Source organism: Nanorana parkeri, unplaced genomic scaffold (assembly GCF_000935625.1).
Source record: "Nanorana parkeri isolate BGI_ZX_2015 unplaced genomic scaffold, ASM93562v1 scaffold1008, whole genome shotgun sequence".
Lineage (NCBI taxonomy): Eukaryota > Metazoa > Chordata > Amphibia > Anura > Dicroglossidae > Nanorana > Nanorana parkeri.
In genome coordinates this window covers 131,756-151,593 of record NW_017307276.1, presented here as the reverse complement: position 1 = coordinate 151,593, position 19,838 = coordinate 131,756, and the positions used below count along the sequence as shown (strand labels likewise).

At 41.5% G+C, this 19,838-nt stretch overlaps 1 protein-coding gene across 1 annotated transcript in view; it reads left to right on the top strand.

Annotated features, from left to right (window-relative positions):
* ATP2C1 (ATPase secretory pathway Ca2+ transporting 1) overlaps positions 1–19,838 on the top strand; it is an 85,249-nt gene that overhangs the window by 9,992 nt on the left and 55,419 nt on the right. Inside the window, exons 2-4 of the mRNA XM_018567113.1 lie at positions 13,615–13,725; positions 16,919–17,035; positions 18,701–18,790. Of these exons, the coding sequence (XP_018422615.1) occupies positions 13,615–13,725; positions 16,919–17,035; positions 18,701–18,790 (318 nt within the window). The remainder of the gene's footprint in view (positions 1–13,614; positions 13,726–16,918; positions 17,036–18,700; positions 18,791–19,838) is intronic.

Genomic DNA, 19,838 nt, shown 5'->3' with positions numbered 1-19,838 from the left:
ATAATAATAATAATAGAGTAACGGTAACAATTAAACAGGGTAACTTTGCAAATCTGATCCAACATTTCACTGAATGAACACTGCAGTTGGCTGTTGCATTAATCACTGAAGCCGATGTACCGATTGACTCCTTCTCACTGGCTGGGACTTCAGCTGTCAAGTTGATTGTGAGACTGCAGGGACGCATATGGAGACGCCTTTCAGGATGTTTTTCTCAAGAACCAGCCTGTAATGGTTAATGTGTGGTAGCTGTTGCTGTTGTCTCCAGACATCAGACAAAAGTTAGTCATTAATAAATGTTTGGCAGACAATGTCTTGGCTGTCCAGTAGACAAAGAAATGTGGTTGCTCGGTCTTACAAATTTGTGTGTAGTCGGGGCCCCTATTATTGAGGAAGTGTTTCCTTGTATTCACAGAGGTCACATGGTTGAAACTGGGTCAAAGGCTTTTACGCTCCATCCTTTATGCACATACTGATTACACCCTATGGGACTTAATCTCCGGCATACCTTTCTATTGATTAAATGAATTGCTGCAGGTTTAGGATCAAGTAATCTTAACAGACTTTGCAACCATGAATAGAAATAGACCATCTGTACTCCTGAATAGTTTAATTTGGGAGTGACAGATGACAAGTGACAAGTGTTTGTCAGGTTCTGAGTGCCTATAGCAGATTTGTGCAGATTTGTTACATTTCAGGATAACATTTATAGTGCATCTATGTTGATTTTTTATATAGTCTAATCATAGATATATGTTGGGTGGATCTAAACTGACACAAGTATTCCCTAGGTTTTGTGTCTGGTTGAGGATATCATTGTGGAAAATGATTCATAATTCCCTTCCAGTGTAGAGCCTTCTAAAGCGTCTGTTTCCTGTCCCAACCTGTACATAGTGTCATCTGTCAGGTTGAGGGTGTCATTGTGAACGACTTCTGTACAAAAGAATTATAGACCAGTCTAATTTGGCTCGTAATGTTCTGTTTTTAAGTTGAGGAATGCTACAGTCACGATTCTCAACTGGAGACTTTAACAGCATCCTGGTCTGGAAACCTGCCCTACTTGTTTGTAGAAGCTGATAGTCTTCAAAAACAACCTGATGTCCTTGTTTGCAATTGTCCTCTGCACTGTATACCAATAAGGATATGCTCCATGTTTGAGTCGAGCAAGAGTTCACACGAACTGTCGGGGGCGTTCGGCAGGCTGTGAGCCCTAGGTGGCTAAAGCCTAGCACCTGCATTAAATCATATGGCGTCCAGCCGTCCTCACTCTAGGTCAGGGGTAGCAAACCTCCGACCCTCCAGCTGTGGTGGGACTACAAATCCCATGAGGCATTGCAAGATTCTCACTGACATGACTCCCGAAGAGAGATGCATCAAGGGATTTGTAGTTTCACTACAGCTGGAGGGCCAGAGGTTTGCTACACCTGATCTAGGTAGATGCTGGAATATGGGCAGCTCTATCTAGAATGAGGACAGCAGGACGCCGTATGAGGCGATTTCATGCAGTTTGAAGCCGTCCGTCCCCCATCTCTCCTAACTAAAACTCTGTACCGCAGTATGAGCTCTGCCAGAGCTTTGCAGCTGTGATCGAGTGATCGCAATTGCAATGCTTTCCAGGCTTGAATGCAAATATTAAAGAAAAGCATTTTTTTTTTTGTGTGTATATTATGCATTTCTTTTTTTTTGCGAAAGGTTAACTTATCCTTTTAGGGTTAGTTCACACCAGATGCAGTCCGTTCAGTTTGGCTGCGGCAGCCAAAATACATCACAATACTTCCCTATGGGCTTTCTTGTGCTGCATTCACACCATTGCAGTCCGTTCAGATGCAGTCAGAAAATGTACTACTCGTCCTATTTTTTAGCTACATCTGATCGCACCGGAATGCATCAACACGCAACGGAACGCATCCAAAAAAAAAGGATTGATTGTGCAATCATCCAAAGACTTCCTCTTTTAGGTAGAAGAGATATTGGAGCCATGGCCGATGTGGATGCTGATATCTTCATAAAATGTGGAGGAATGTCCACTCCTCTATGATCCTAAGCATCTCAACTACAAAAACAATCGGCAGAAGATGGGAAAGTGGAGGGAGATGACTGCCAAATAATACCCTGATTTTTCTGGTCTGAACAGGGTGCAAAAAGAAAAATGGTGAATTCTCTTTCTCAGCAACTTTGTTGTTTTTATATACAGTTCAGCTAGATAGTTGTATACCACCCATGTACTAAAGAGTATGCAGAATAAAAGAAAACGCACCAAAATGCATCACAAACGCGTCAAAACGGATCACAATGCAACTGCACAGATGCACACAGTTGTGATGCAGTTTCTGGTGTGAACTACCCTTAAAGGAGAACTATGGGTTTAAGGCTTTTCCCCATAGTTCTCCTTAGGGTAACGGGAGGACACAAACTAGCGTACTCCAGTCACCATAAGTTCAGTATACCGACCCCTTCCTGTTCCAACATGGCTGTGCACTAGTGTACAAAGCAAGGTCCATAAAGACATGGATGAGCGAGTTTGGGATGGAGGAACTTGACTGTCCTGACCTCAATCCGATAGAACACCTTTGGGATGAATAAGAGCGGAGACTGCGAGCCAGGCCTTCTCGTCAACATCAGTATCTGACCTCGGAAATACGCTTCTGGAAGAATGGTCAAACATTCCTATAGACACACAACGCTAAACCTTGTGGATGCCTTCCCAGAAGATTAGTAGCTATCTATTTGCCTACAAACGTTAGGTGGTCATAATAATCTGGCCACTCAGTGTATATACATACATATACATCTTAACGGGGGACATTTGAAGTAATGTGCTAGTTAGGTAGAGGAAGATGCTGATTTGGTTTCCAGGAGACCCTGTCTGTACAAATGCCATCCACTTATGGTTTTAATATATTTTTGTATAACTCTATAAGACCTGCCAGTAATGGCACACAGAGCAGTAGGGAAATCCATTCAGCAGGCCTTACATTTCAAGTGTGCTTGTTGAAGGTGCCCACACACCTTACAATTATCTGCAGATTTTCTGTGGTCAGATGGAAAAAGTGCAACAGATTGGGCCAGGTGGAGATTACTCCATCCACACAGTTTAGCATAGATGGAGGAATCTGTTGCATCTTTTCCATCTGACCATAGAAAATCTGCAGATAAATTGTAAGGTGTGTGGGCAGCTTTATTTGTAAGTATTTAAACATTACATTTTCAAATTGATTGATTTTTTTTTTTCTGGATTTAAAGCAGAACTCCGGGCAAATCAAATCTCAACCCTTGCAGCGGGGCAATGGTTAAGTAATCATTTTGGTCTAGGGAGGAAAATAACAAAGTTATACTCGCCCGATCTTCGGAGACAGCTTGCACATAGACTGGTCCCTTCTGTCTTTCTCAGTCTCTGCTCCAGCGGCCTAATGTCCTGCAAGTCATCACGTTCTAGTCATTGTATAGAACATGAGGACACCAAGGGACATACCATGGCTGGAGTGTAGAACAGGACAGGCTGGACGGAGCGGTGTAGGAGCTAGCTGGGATCGCAGTTCAGGGGAGTGTAACTTTTTTCTTTTTTAGCAAAACAAGCACTTAACCCTTGCAGTGAAGGGGTAGCCCTACTGCAGGGGTTACAATTTAATTTGCCTGGAATCCTGCTTTAATACATGACCTGTATTCAGTCCTGTGGCAGTCAGCCCTCACCTCTCTCTCCCCCCCCACCACTATGTCCCTTGGCATCCTTACGTCTAATGGACCTGCATTAGATGTGAAGATGTCACAGGTCCTTGGACCGCTGGAGCCCGGGGGGGGGGGGGGGGGAGGTGGGGGGAAGAGGCTGTGTGGACAAGTCTATCATCCAGGTGAGACCGAGGATCAGGTAAGTATATTTTCTTTGTCCCTAAACCAAAACAAGCACTTAACCCTTGCAGTGCAGGGGTAGCCCCACTGCAACGGTTAATTAGAAAAATCTTACAGTTCCTCTTTATATGCACCTATTTGCAGGGTATTTCTAGTTGACTGAGGGCTGTAAACATGCAAGAACAAGATGAATAAACAGTAAGGGATCTGATCTGAGAATATCAATGAAGTAATTAGAAAACGTCTAGCCAGAGGAAGCTCTTCCTGTTTTTGGATGTTTGAAATGTTATTGGCAAGCGGAAGTACTGGCGTCCTCCAAAGATACAAGTTCAGTTACAAATCTTCCATGTGTCTGGTCACTGTGTAATAACATCGTTTCTGACTCAAGGCTAATGGGGTTGTTTTGCAGATTTTTGTTGAAAGAATTTGCACTGTGTCCTACATTATACAAATTTAATTCATTCCAACACACTCCATTTGTAACATTTGTATCATGTGTTCTTTCTGGATTTTTGGTTGATATTCATACACCTATGCTAAAAATTATAGACCTTTCATTTCTTTGTAAGTGGGCAAACGTACATAATCTGCAGGGGATCAAATCATTATTTTCCTCACGATATGTTTATTTAAAAAGATTTTTTCTCTATAAACAGTGACCTGTGAGAGATTTTCTTTATAACCTCTCTGAGTTGTCATCATTGATATTGCTCCTACCACTGCCGGCGTTTCTATAGTTTCTAATGGCAGAGTAATTTTGATCTCTGAATATAACACCTTTTAAAAAAATATATTTCTCAGTTTCTAAAGCTGGAAGAGCTTCAAATATGCAAATCAGCTCATCTTCAGAACCAGATAGTAGGCAGCCTAGTTGACAGGGTAACAATGCAGAAGCAAAATCAGGGGACAGAAGCAGAACGTTGTCATCCTTTAACGAGAGGTATCCGAGAACAACCTCCATAGCAGGATCACCAAGTATTATTTTGGTATAAGCTGCAAATTTAGCGATATTAAAAATTGGTTATTATAATTACCATATGCAGGGCTTGAAAAATCCGCTCGTCCTCTAGTCTGTGACGAGAGGACGCTGGAGTCTGACGAGTAGTTTCCCAGCCAGCCGATGAAATTAAACGGCCGGGAGCTTTACATTCAAGCGATCGGGGGTCTCAATAGACGCCCGACCGCTTGTATTAGCAGCAGCTGTCACTGCCGATCCCAAGATCTGCTGTGCCCGGTACTGGCACGGCAGCGCTTTGACAGGAGATCAAAAGGAGATTGGTACCCGATATCCCTCTGATCTCCTCTGTATATTACATCACTTCCACATTCAGCTGTCACTCTCCAGCTTCAGAAGCTGGTGAAGCAGATCTCTGCTTCATCCGCTTCTCTGGGGGTCCCTAGGTGACATTAGGGGTCTTGGAGACCCCTAATGTCTCCATAAAGAGGACCTGTCATGTACGTTGGCTATCACCTAGGGAGCTTCTTAGCCCCCCCCATGTGATGGCAATAAAGTTAAGTGTAAAAATAAAAAATGCACAAATTTAAAGAAGCAAAAAAAAAAAAGTCCCCTGCCCCCCACATATATCGCAAACATGTGTCGGGTGCGCCTACGTACGAAAACGACGATTGTGCCACACATATCGCTGCGAACGTCTGAGTGAGAGCAATAGTTTTGGGGGCCATTAATCACCAATAAAACAAATGGCTAAGAATAAATGTTTTTAAAATAATGTTCTCGAAATTAACAGTACTTTTTTCATTGTATAGTAAAAAATAACCCCACCCACCCCAGTGGTGAATAATTACCACCAAAAGAAAGCTCTGTGTGCCTAAAATTTTTTAACATAAATTGCATGGCTATAGTCCGGTTTTGACTGACTGGTGAGACACCCTAAAATTTTTCACGCCCTGACCATATGAGACCCTTCTCCCCCTGCTTGATTAGCTTGAGTTAAATGTATAAATCACCACAAATTACTAACACTAAATATAGACATGGTTTTATTGTGGAATATCTGATGTTTGCTGTGTCGCAAGCTCTGCTATAGGCTAAATTCTTAAAAGTAAATAGTTTGAAGTGATATCTTTGTTGCTTAAGAACTAGTCGGACTAGTACAGTCATCCAGCTACCATATTATGCATTCTTAGCTTGTGGATAGTTTGTCTGCAAATAGCTGTCTAGTAATAGTAATTAATAGAAGCAGCTACTATCCCCCATGTTAAAGGATTTTGTTATCGCACTGCTTGGTGTCTGCTTTGAAGTTATTATTCCATTGTACCTCCTGTTTAACATTCAAGTGTAGCAACCATCCTTTTTTCTCCTGCTCCCTCGCCCACTTCTCTGCAGTTATTAACCTTTTATATTCCTAAACTTCAATAGGAAAGGGGGAAGAAGTTAAATAAATGGTGTCTCCAGTTCTCTGCTGGCAATCCCTTTTGCGTGGTGGCATGGAAGTGTTTGCATCTCCCAAAGGCCATTGTATACCGCATTAGTGTCCCTCCCTCGTTGAAAGTGGAGATAAACAAATGTTGTGAATTTTCATTTTCCTTTGAACCACAAATGTTTGCCTGATTTTATGTGCATATATATTCTAGTTGTCCAAGCTCTGTAAATAGTCCAATCCATCTAGTAGGGTAGAGTCAATAATTGTATGGTCTGTAAATTGGAATATCTGCACTTACACATGACAGTAAAAGAAAAATGAATGATTTGCTGCATTTATCTGTCTTAATTATTGGTTTTCTCATCTCTCTGTATACAGTAGAGCCTTCTGTAGCCCTCATTCTCGCCTGAGCATTTTGTTGTCTGTTTCCCAAAGTATGACAATGCTCAACATAAGGAAGCCTATTATTTTGGTGGTATCTATTTACACCTGATCAATGGGTTGTTTTTAACTCGATAAAGTGCATGAGCTTTTTTTTTTACAAGTAGTATTGCACTTTTTTAACCCCATAGACTTTAATGGGAGTGACTGGAAAAACACGCATAGTTCTTGCCTAACAACCATCTCCTCCTCCTTGCTTTACATTGGGTAAAACACGCTCAGGCCTGAATAATGCAGAAAAAATATTCAGTGTGAATGGGGGCTCATACACAAGTTATCTTGCAGGTCTCATTTTCATCAGATTCCCAAAAAAATAAAAAATTAAGTGACCCATTGCTTATTTTAACCTCATGGGTGGAGCAATGCAAATCATTTGTTCCTGGGCCAACTGTGCATGCCGAAATGCTGGTTTGTACTGCAGATAGAGCCAAATGTTATTGAGCCATTTATTCCAAGATGCATACATTTTTCCGGCTAGTTTTCTGTCTTCAGTGTATTGAAACCATGGCTTCTATGGGGTGGGGTGTTTGAGTGACACAATGGCATAAGCAGACCCAGTACGATGAGGTCGACTAAGAAACCCGCCCCCCTCCACACACACTTAGGCTAGGTTCACACCTGGGCGACTCCTGACAGCACGCCAAACGTGTACAAAACCGCACAGTCACAGATTCGCCCTGTGGGTACCATTATTTTCTAATGACACCCCAGTCGCGGCGGTTCACATGGTTTCCCGCCGCGATTCTGCCCGTGCAAGTGAACATGATCGCGTCGTGTCGCGAAAAAAAAGGTACATGTGTTTTTTTCTTTAGCGATTGCCACGCAGATGTCATCCCATTTGAAATCAATCTTCTACCTATTAAAGTAAGAAAACCTCACTCTGCATCTGTATATCATTGTCAAGGTTGTGGCAGGCCCTGGGGGCGAGGTGTATCGAGTGATGGGGGCGATGGACATATCTCACACCATCTCTTGGTTTAAAGCTGAAATCTAGCCTTTCATAGTTGTGCAGCCTCCTGATCTGTACTGAAAATGCTTACTCTGATTTCACTGAACACTGTAAGCTTCTCACAGAATGCATTAGAAATGGCAGTCAGAAGGATCCCACCGCGTTTCCTGGCTGGAGGACTTCCTGCATTATCTTACTCTTTTCCCCCCAGCCTGTCTAGCTCTTCTCTGACCCTAGCCCACCCCTTTCATTCACTGGATTTCATTTTTTTCCAAAATAATATTTAAAAAATGCTCAATTTTTGTTTCTCTATTTGTTCCTTTACATCAGTCTGAACATTTTGCACCTAATAATAAACGTTTCCTGCAAAATAACATGACCATAAATTCACTTACTTGCTTGTGCATGTATTGCATTGAGGAGCATGACGCCACTTTCCATTTTGAGCTGCAGCATTTATTAACATGACCTATTTTGTATATTTTACACTTCCTGCTATATGTGTCAGACATTATTTACACTTCATTACTGATGTCTTCTGACTTGACTTTGGGTTGTTACAGGAACACAAGTAATCGAGGCATCTAGGATTTACTCATTTGTTTCCTAAGCAACCCTGTGTGAAGTGATGTTGACATGGAGCACTGAGCAAAGGGCAGCAGTAGGAGGATTGTAATGTTCTCATTCATTTTCTGTATGGTCTGTTTTACTTGTAGGTATTTGTTGAATAAACAATTACAGTGTAAAATTGTTGAACAGGAATGACGTCTGTTGTATGCAAACCTTCTAAATTAGGGTAATCGCCTGTTTTTAAAGGCTCCCGTAGACCAGGGTTGGGCAATTTCCAAGAGCCAGGTCACCAGTACTCCCTAAAAATTACAGCTGGTGCCTAACATTTGTTTTCTCAAGTTGTTGTCAGTGGATCTGGTTCTTAAAAGAAATCCTGCTGGCTTTTGAATTCCAAATTATTATTTATCCACCCGTGGCTTAGACATAGTAATTGGCTGAGGCCTGCTATAAGTAGCCTCCCCCTGGTGATTAATAGCTAGACAGGATTGACTGGATACACTGATGATAGATGGCTTATAATCTATTTTCTCTTGGGAGAAAAAAAAGAAAATGTCAAGTTTCTAGATATGATAATCTGTATCAATTCTTTTATATAAATCACTTGCAAGACCACATCTAGAATATGGGATCCAGTTTTGAGTACCACGTTAATAAAAGGACATAATGGTGGCTGACCACTATATTCAGCTGTGTGAATATTGGTGGCTGACCTCCTAAGTCCTGCTCTGCGAATGTTAATACATTAGATCCAAACTTTTAACTAATTTCTAGATAATATTTGATCCCTGCTTGAATGGCCAACTATGTACCCAATTTCTGTCTTTCTGTGGCAGTTCAGAGTAGGGCACTTACCTACTGTACATATGTGGTGGCAGTGTCCAGCTGTTTCCTGAACTCTGGTCTTGGGTTTTCCAGTTATTTGCTGTCTTCCTTTGTAAACCAATACCTAAAGACCTACTGGTCATTGAAAAAATGGAGAAGATTACCTTCAACCAATTTAAGCTCATAATTTGTGTCTTGACAGCCACAAAACAGGTTATGGTGAAGGCTTGGATATCACCCAGCCCTAACTTTCACAAGATGAAGCACTGCATCACATGGACCATGGTTAACTAGAAAAGAACAGTGCAACTGAAGGACACTGGCAAAATTTTACGTTATGTGGGCTCCCCAGGGGACATGTAAGCTTCCATCAAACTTCATTCAGACAATGCTCCCATACAGGAACACTCAGATCTGGTCTGCATGGACGTTTCCTCCCCAGCCATACCCCACCCTACTCCCTTCCCCTCGCTCTTATTTCCTGCTTCTCTTCCCCCCTCTTTTTCTCTCTTTCCCTCTCTTTCTGGCTGTAGCTCAAGTGGTTTAGTGCAAGAATCACCAGTGCTTCTCTTTTACCACCTAGTACATGAGTGCCTATCCTGTGAGTCGCACTAGAGCTGGCCACACTATATGCAAATTGCGTCCGGTTCTTCATTTAGGCTAGGTTCTTCAAAATTTGCACTGTGGGTACCGCTGTTGGCACCCTTTTTTGGCCAGCATCCTTCGATCAGCTGGTCAGAAAATGTTCAAACAAACAGAGCTGCCAACTCTGTTCGGGTATTCTGACATACTTTGGTTGTATGTATGAGATAATAGAACTGATGCAACTTTGTATGCTACTGTTTTTAAGGTCTTCTTCTGTTTGGGTTATTCTCACTACAATTTTTGATTATATGAAATTTGCTTATGTTGGCACTTTTTTTTAACTTTTTGTAATTTTTAAGATTTATTTGATTCACTTCTTTATATAGTAATTTTCTACCCAGACCGAATTATTGGGTAATTATACAGACATGATTGTTTTTCTTCATTGTTTGTTGCCATGGAGGTTTCCTAGGTAACATATAGATTTATGGGTTGGAGTATATTAGGTGTGCGTACTTCACAACTGCAGAACTGTGTTCTACAGTAAAGATATCGGGGGAGAAAATGATCAAAACTGAAGCAAACGGACTCTTGAGCAGTAACCCAGGGCAACCAATCAGCTTCTGGTTTAAGTTCGTTCAGTTAAGCTTTGAATTGAAAGATATGAACTGATTCGTTGCCATGCACAACCACTCCACTTTTGATAAATCCCCCTCCATGAATTTATACATTGTAATCATTAACGTGGCAGTAAAAGGGGAAAATTTAAAAAATTGCTGGGAGGTAGGGATTTTCGGCAGAAGAGACATGCAAAGTGACCTCTGCCAAAAAAAATAATCGCCTCTCCCCCAACATTTTTGTTGTGTCCCGTGTACTGTGCAGTGTAGATCTGTAAAAAATAAGTCAAGGCAACTGGACTTGCTGGTTTTTTTTCTTGGAAGACGTTTTCACTGGACATCCAACCAGCTTTCTCAATTTAGAATTAGTTTCATTGAAAGCCATTGCAATGAAAGTCATTCTGAACTGATGAAGCTGGTTGAATGGCCAGTGAAACGTCTTCCAAGAAAAATACAGCAAGTCCAGTTGCCTTGACTTATTTTTTTTACAGATATACCATGACTTGGATGAATGAGAACCTTCACAGACATGTGCAGTGTATACTTTCAGCCCATTAAACTCTTAAGATGCCGTGAACGGGCCGGTTGCTGGGGAAGATGTGACTAACTCCTGCATGCGCAGAAGTTACTTCATCAGTGACCTCCCAATAGCCGAAGAGGGTTTCCAAGAACCCGTAAGTACCCGTGGCAGGGGGACAGAGCTAAGGGCCGAAGATTGATCCGACCGAGATATAGAAGGGCACCATTTTAAGGTAAGTGTGCTGTGCATACTTGTACATTAGGACACGAGCAAAAAACATTAGAAAATGTGTTCCTTTTTATAGAGATTTTGTTTGAAGGTCATCACCCTGATTGGTGCATGATGTAGGCTCGGTCAGTGCTTTTTCTAGCATGTTCGACAATCTCCATGCAGGATGGGTGCTTGTGACTCCCTGGAGCACTCATCACTCTGATGTTAACTCCGCATGGCCTATTTGTAGCATGTCAATCAGTGAATGTTCTCTCTTAGAGGAGTGTGAAGGCAATGTGCATATTTGGTCTTCATTCTTAAATAGTTAATGAGCATTAAAGCTTGCAGCAACTTGGGAATATATCAAGTCAGGTTTGAAAACTCATCACCATAAGAAGATGTATGGTACCAGATGCTGGAACAGGTAGAATGAATGCAGAACGCATTGGATGTGCTGGCTCAGCAGAATGACTGCAGGCAGTGAGTGAATTATGCAGCCTTTGTCAGTTGGGTAGACGGGTTATAGGATTTGGAAATTTAGTACCAGCAGTTGTCATGTGATCAGCTGTAGGTTCTGTGCTTTTCTAGTAGACTATAAGCACATTAATGCCAAGAATGATGCACTTTCAAGACTACTGATGGCAGATTATGTTTACACTACTTATTTCCCCAGTGTGTACAAAACCTCACATTTCAGGATGAGCTGCGTGAAACGTTTTCTGATTTTGAGATTTGATTCCCATTATGTTATCCAAACATACGACTGAAAACAAAGCTTGCCATGTATGTGTAATCATTTCAGCAATCTTCTAGCTAAGATGGTATGCAATGTTTCTGCCTTAAAAGTCTATGTACCTTCAAGTCTATCTATCTATCTTCAAGCAGATAATCATTTAATATGCATATATATAAAAAACAAATCATTAAATATATTTTTACATACAGATAGTACACATATCTTGTTCTGGCTCGATATCGGCCTTTAGTAATTCCCCTGCAGAGTAACACTCAGAGGGACATCTTTCATAAGAGTGGTAACAGAGGTACCAATCCTTTAGAAAGCAGAATTGTCTACTTTTATGTTTTGACTGTGTGTTTCGCTATGTGCCTTGTTCAAGTGTTTAGTGTCCACCTTCTTAAAGAACAACTCCAGGGACAATTATTATTAACCCATGCAGTGGGACAAGTAGTACAGTAATTGTGATTGTTGACTTCCCTTCAACTGGCCGATTTATCGTTGTTCGGGAATTGAACGATAATCGCAAAGGTGTATGGGCAACTTTTACAAAGCGCAAGTTAGTGACCACAACCAAGACAGTAGCTCTCCTCCAACTGTGTCAATTTACCCCATATTGGCACTATGTAAGTTGACAACTTTTTCAATAATCGATTATAATCGATTATGTCGATTAGTTGTTGCAGCCCTAATGTCGATTTGAAGTGATCATTGAACAAGTATTTGGCATTTTGCAAAGAAGAATATGGACTGGCAAGAGATGGATCACTTTAATGCAGTTGCCCAGCTTGGCTGTGTGTGTGTGTGCGTGTGTGTGTTATTATGCAGAATTGTGCTAGAAATATGCAAGTGTGTATAGCAGTATGCAGAGGGTTGAAGATATTGCTGATAACAGGCACTCAAACTGTTGCAATGATTTTAGGATCAAATAAAATAAAACCAAAGTTTTAATAACTAATTATTAGGTTTACCCACCACCAAAAGCTTAAACACAGAGTCAATTGTTAGTTTCCCCTAAACTCGGGCAGGAGCAATAGCAATCCTCCTTGGGACATTGCATTGGGCTCACATTTGCAGTGGGAAGAAAATACGTAAAATAAGTAACAGGACACACGCCTATCCCAGAAAGGTACGGCCGCACTAGTGTAACAATTGTGTAATATAGATGAATATATTTGGAAATGTTTATTCATGACTGGTTCTCGGCAAACTCATCGTGTACTGCACCTGTGTTCACAGTACAGATTAATTTTCTCTAGCGTCACCCACAGAAAGTGTAATGGCGGTTGCGTTTGGGTACTAGAGAGTTCAACCTAATGAACTGTGTTTGCTTTATGTACGGTTTATTATTTGCTAGGTTCAAAGTGCTTTTCTGGATTTATTTAATAAAAGCAGAAGTATGCATACACAGTAGTAATTCATAGCTGTACAGACTTTATGAACGATTAACTAGGAATAATGGCTAATCTGTTGGCAAGGAGCATACTTACAGTTAAAACACTGTACCTTTTGTAGATGAACTGAACTTGCCTCTATTGGCTCTTTCTGAAAGGTTATGTATTAGTGTAATAGTTTTTGTAGTAGTATTTACTACACAGGAGGGAAAGGAATTTTACAATTGGGATATATTATAATTTTGTAGGAGCTTTTATTCTGGCTCCTGAAAGTTTGGTATGCTTCCTTTTTATTATAATAATTTCATGTCATAAAGTCAATGTACCAAGATATTAAAATGTTAAGTAGCCAGATGTAATTTCCTTCTCAACACCATATTTTATTGATTGGGGTTTTTTTCTTTTGGCTTTTTTTTTCCGCTTTAGTTAGTATTCTTTTTCTTGATTTTGTGCTTCAAAAAATGTGGATGACGTCACGATTTTACACGTTTAGTGAATAATTTACTAAAGACTACAATTTTTTTTTACATTTTCTTGCAGGCTTCAAAATTTCATGAAACCTCGAACCCTGAAAATGATACAATGATTCCTGTGTTGTCTTCGAAAAAAGCGAGTGAATTACCAGTCAATGAAGTTGCTTGGATACTTAAGGTGGGTTGTGTGTTAGTTTCCAGGTCTTTTGTTTTTATTGTACACCATGAGGCATTTCTGTTACGGAATTAAAAACTGAAAATAAAATAGCCTGCAAAAGAAGAAAATTCATTTTTTCATTAAATCTCCTGAAATCTTCTTTTGCAGATTTCTGTTTTCTTTACAGTAAAGTTGCTTTGATTTAATACGTATCACCCAGAAAATATATGCTGTGTCACCGTGAGCTGAGTGATCAGCGGTTTGTGATCACTCAGTTCTCGATCAATGCAGCTGCAGTGTCACACGCTGGCTCAAGCTATTAGGAAAAATACATTTATTTTTTTCCACTATTTCTCCTTTAATGAAACATATATGCTGAGCGGATGCATTTCAGTGTGCTGGCTGCTTAGTGGAAATTGCCGATTTTAGTTTTTATCTATGACATTTCAACAAAGTGCAAAAGAATAGTTATTGCATTGTCTTTCTTTCTCTGTTGCATAATGGTGATCATACAACACAAGGTTATCTGTAGATGGAATTTCTTAGCAGTCAGCCAATAATTAAAAAAAAAAGCGTGGCTGCTAAAATTACTTGCTGCTTGTAATGCTAGAGTGCATAGGTATATTTATTTGGTTGAAAGGACTCTTTCAGTAATTAATCCTATATATTGATGATCCAACTGTGACATCATACCTATGTGTTTCTTAACTTGATGTTGGAGGCTTAAAGGAGAACTGTGGGGTCAGGGCTTTTCCCCTTAGTTCTCCTAAGGGTCACAGGAGAACACAAACTAGCGTCCTCCCGTGACCCAAAGCTCAGTATACCGCGAGCTACAGCTCACTTTCCGATCTACTGAGCCGACCTGTGACGCTTTCATTGTCACAGGTCGGCTCAGATTATGAGGCTGAGTGAAAATCACTCACCTCATAATTCTCCTTTTAAAGAGAATTAGACCTGGCCTAAAAAATGCAGGTAGCAAGAGTTCAAAACTCGACGACGTGCTGCTTGCAAGTACATGTTCACATTCTTTAAAATGATCATGATTGAGCCCTTATCTTTGGTCCGAGCTATACATGGGGCCTCGACTTCTCCCAAAGTTGAGATTTAGTCCCTCTTGGCAGGGGCGTCCCGAGGCTGGATGTCACCCAGAGTGGGGACCGGGTGACACCCCGCCATGACGTTATCGCGCATGCGAGGTCATGTAATTGACTCCTACCGGCGGCCATCTTAGTGATGGACGCCGGCAGAGAGAGGAGGAGACGTTCACCCGGCGGGATGAGGTATGCCCCCAGGTCCCCTCCTCTCTCCTGACACTGTCGGGCTCTTGGTCCATGACGAGTGCACCAACTGTTTTTAGAGGGGGTGACACCAAAATAACTGTCATTTTGGTGTCACCCGGATGCGGGCTGCACCCCCCTTGTGACGTCATTGCCTCTTGGGCTAATCCTTGTCATTTGTCAGATGCCAGAGCCCTAGAGGGCAGTTGACGTTCTGGAAATTACATAGGACAGGCCTTAGTACCAGTGAAGGTTGGGGCTTATCTCAACTAGGGTAACTAAGGCCTAGAAATCAAGGGGCTCCATGGGGAAAAAGAATGTACACGGGGACTAACACAGCTATGTGCAGGAACCACACCTTGTTCACCTTATTAGGCCAGGTCAATTTCACTTAAAACACACTTTTGACACCCACTAATAAATTGAAATATTGAGCAAAGGAGACCGATACATAAGGAGGGATTTTCCCATAGATGAGATTTTAATGTTTTTCTTGGGATGGAAGTTGAATGCTTACCTTGCATGTATATATGATAATATGGTTCTTTGTGTCAGAGATATTGCTCAGTTACCCTAATGGTCTCTGATAATGAATGGTAAAAAGAAAGCGACTTTAGGAAGACCCTAGTGCTAAAGTGTCAATGTGAATATTGCCTAACTTGTTTTTCATACCATATTTCTCTCTGCAACATTGTCTCTTGTTCAGCTCTTGACGCACTTATTTTCCACAAATGTATGCAGACACAAAACTAGATTGGGCTATTGCCAAAGAAAAGAATAAGTCAGTTTGTCTTAATTTCCAAAAGACCAGAGTACAGTTTTTTTTTTTTTTTTTTGTCCTGCCTTCCTTTGGTACATTAAATTTATTACAACATACAAGGGCTGGTTCACACCGAAAGCGTGTGCGTTCAAGAGTGGCAGCTGCTGAAAAACACACTGTTATTTTGGTAGCGATCGCGGTCCGTTCAGCAGCTAGCGCTCTGGAACACGCACACTTTCAGTGTGAACAAGCCCTCAAGTGTCAGGCCAAAATCTTTGTTGTCTAGCTTAGCATAGAGTGGGGAAGGAATAATATCCTGACTAATTTTTACTGCTTACTGAGGCCTATGTCAGATATTTACCCTCAATTTTTGTCCTGCTGACAGCAGTTTAACAAGACAGGAAGTGAGGGAAAATCTGCAACTGGAACAATGGCAGAAATAACAACTTGACTGGGGTTCTAGACTCCCCCTATTTAACTAAAGAAAAGGATTTTTATTTCTTTTATATGCTGTTGATGCGGCACCCTCACTTCCTGTCTAGTAATATGTCAGCAGGGCAGGAAGTAAGGAGACATCTCTATAACGTTGACAGCGCTTCTAATCCTCCCACACTCCCTAAGGCCCGATTTACACCTATGCAACAGCGTTTTCGTGGGTACATATGCAAATTTTTTTTGAGCAGATTGTGACACATTGAAGTCAATGGACAAACCGCATCCACATGTGCGTGAAAACGCGCAAAACTAACTGGGGCAGGGCCCTCCTTACCATCTTGTCTTGATTTGTATTGTGATTGTAATGTCAAACTGTTATATAGCGCCAACTGCGCAAACTGTTGGCGCTATATAAATCCTGTATAATAATAATAACTGCAGCGTGCATTTTCAAGTGCTTCCTATTAAGTCTATGGGGCCAAAACGAGCCAAGATCTGACCAAAGAAGCTCATGCACTTTTTCCAATGACAGGCGTTTTGCCATAAGAATGAATGGGACTTTTTTGGGGAAGCTTTTTGTTGCACTGAATCCGCTGTGTGAACCAGGTCTAAAAACTGCATTTGGAAGACCTTAACAGCCTTGCACAACTCCTTTTTGACATTAACTTTCTTAAAACAAACAGAATTACATGCTATCCATTTTTAAAAGATTCATGTTTATATACTGTGTTTTACTTTGCAGGCTGATCTTCAAAGTGGGTTAAATAATGCTGACGTGTGTCATAGGAGAGCCTCCCATGGATGGAATGAATTTGATATCAGTGAAGATGAACCTTTGTGGAAGAAATATATTGCACAGGTGAGACCTGTGCTCCAGATAGTGAAAAGCGATGACAGTACAATTTTAACTTTTTACAGAAAACCTGTCAGAATACTATACATTTTGGTTTCCAGGGTTTGCCTTTGTGCTGAGGACAGCTTTATTCTTCAGCATGGTTTTACTGTGACTTGGGTTCAAGCTTGTCTGGAAGGCAGTAAAATCACCACACGTTACTTTAATATTTAACGGTAATGGCCTAAAATGTGGAATATCACATGGGTGCAAAAAATGAAAAAAGGGCCTCAGTCATGAAGGAGTTAAAAAAACTCTATTTTGTATTTTGTTGTTCTAGCTCTAAAGTGCCCCAGGTACTATGAAATTCATTAGTACAGTGGTAATCCAGACCATGGTCACATTTTGCTAGTCAGCCCCCCTGGCTGTCAAAATACCTGAACAATCTGATTGGATGCAGGCATTGTTCAGGTTTTTTGACAGCCAGCGGAGCCGACTAGCAAGATACTGAAGCTTGGCCCAGTGGCATTTCCGTCCATCCACACAGTTTAGCGTAGATGCAGGAATCTGTTGCACTGACGATAGAAAATTTGGATAGAGTGTGGGAGAGCTTCTGGATGGGTCTTTTTTTAGCATCTGTGTCCTGACTGGGTTTTATTTTCCTTTACTTCCTGTCTTAGTGACAGTGGTAACCAGGACTTCTCCAATGAGGGTACATAGAGCAATAAAACCAGATAAAGAAAGCGTTAGGAGCGCTGTCCAAGTTAACAAAAAAAAACAAAGTGTGTGTCCAGATCATGCAAGCATTTATACATTTATGTTTGTACATACATACATACATACATACGTGTGCATATCCATGTGAAACATGCAAACCTTAACATGGCGTCTCTGTAAGGTGTATGCATTTGTGTGAAGAAGTATATCTAAACTAAGGTTACATATCAAAAGTGTTAATCCAAAAAATGTCAGTCCTCTCTTTTATTTGTGGATTTAATGGAATTTGTGGTGTTTTCTTACCTTCCCTAGGCTAATTCTTATCCTTAGAAAGGGCACCTCCCAGGTACCTACTTGCATCTTTAGATGATCTTCATTGCATTTTGGGTTGCTGGGGCAGAAATTGTGAAAATGTGACCACAGCTTTTTGCTTGTGGTGTGCCCCCTTCATTCTCTGCACCTTCCTCTTGGTCACAAATAGTGATGAGCCCAGGCTTGGTGCAAACCCAGTTTGCACCAAACCCGCTCAGAACTGACTGCCACCCCCTCCTCCCAGCCCAATCAGTTGCAAAAAGGTGCATTCCCTGCTCTGCAGCTGTATGTCACAAAGGGGGAATGCCCCAGCCACAACTGCCGCCATTGATTGGGAGGGTCAGAGGCAAACAAAGTTTTCAGTGGGATTGGGTGAAGTGGGTTTGCACCAAGCCCAGATTCATCTCTAGTCATAAACTCCAAAAGACAGACTCACAGGCTTTTGAGGGTGAACCGGATCAGAGGGCATAGATAAGAAGTGAGGTCAGGAAGCTGGGGAGCGTTATTTGTCCCTCCCAGAGTTTTGGGGAAGCAAGATCCTCCAAAGATGAAAGCTGGTAACTGGGAGTGCTGGTTCTAATATCTCTGCCGTCATTCGATGCTAATAACATGGCTTCCATTAGACCTATGTTTTACACCACTAATTTTATGTTTGTGTTTCAGTTTAAAAACCCCCTTCTCATGCTCCTGCTGGCCTCCGCTGTCATCAGCATTTTAATGCATCAGTTTGATGATGCCGTCAGTATCACTGTGGTAAGTAAGTGACCAGTGAATTCTCTGAATACTGTTTTATTGGCGTTGGTAATGTTAGCTGCTTATGTTTATAGCACAATAAGTGCAGGATTCCCTACTTTTACCTAGTAATTATAAAGTATGATTTGTAGTAAATATGTACGAGAGAGATACAGGGGCTGCCATCGCTTATCTTTCCTTCTGAAAATTCTAGTTTCCTGGTTGTCATACTTATTGGCTTCAGTATTTATTTTCTCTATCGCTGACTCGGATGCCAGTTAAATCAATCCCTGATCTGCATACAGGATTTAGGCCACATTCACATTCACCCTCTGAAAAGCAATATGCGGTGAATCACTTTTCAGAGGGCAGTGGAGCTGCGGCTGCCAGGCATTCAGGAGGCGATACTGCCACTTCCAAAATGCAGGTTTTTTTTTTTGGTTTTTTTTTAATGTTCCAAAACTGTTGCAACCCTGCTGTCTGTGAATGAGGCCTTAAAGTGTATTTCCACTTTCACAGCCAAATTGGGATAACAGCTACTTTTTATATTTGTTACATGTTCCCATTTAAATAGCTATTACTTGGATGAGGATCTCTTGGCTTCTAAGGGTTAACATTGCTACTTCTCCTCCTTTTGGATGGGTTGTGAGGGGTTAAAGGATTACAGCCCTGGTTTGGCCCAGCCAAAAATCCAGCTTTTTTTTTTTTTAGTATACAGGGCCATCTCTACAATAAGGCAACCTGAGGTGGCATCTCTTTGGGTCACATGGGGGGAGTGGCATGGCATTGCTCCACAATGTTTGTAGTGTGCCTGCCACCTCCTTTCTGGTCGGAGCATCCCAGATTGCTAAGAGCCGGGTGGGGAGATGAGTAAGGGCCATACACCTTTTCACACCCAGCTGTTGGCAACCTGAGATGCTCTGGCCGGCGTCCCTCCCAGCTCCTGACAACCTGTGACGGTACTGGTTGCCAGGAGCTGGGCGGGATGCAAGGCAGAGCAAGAGCCCCCCACTTGCCCAGTTAGCATGCACCACCAGAAACCACCCATATCCCCTGCGCTGCCTCAGGT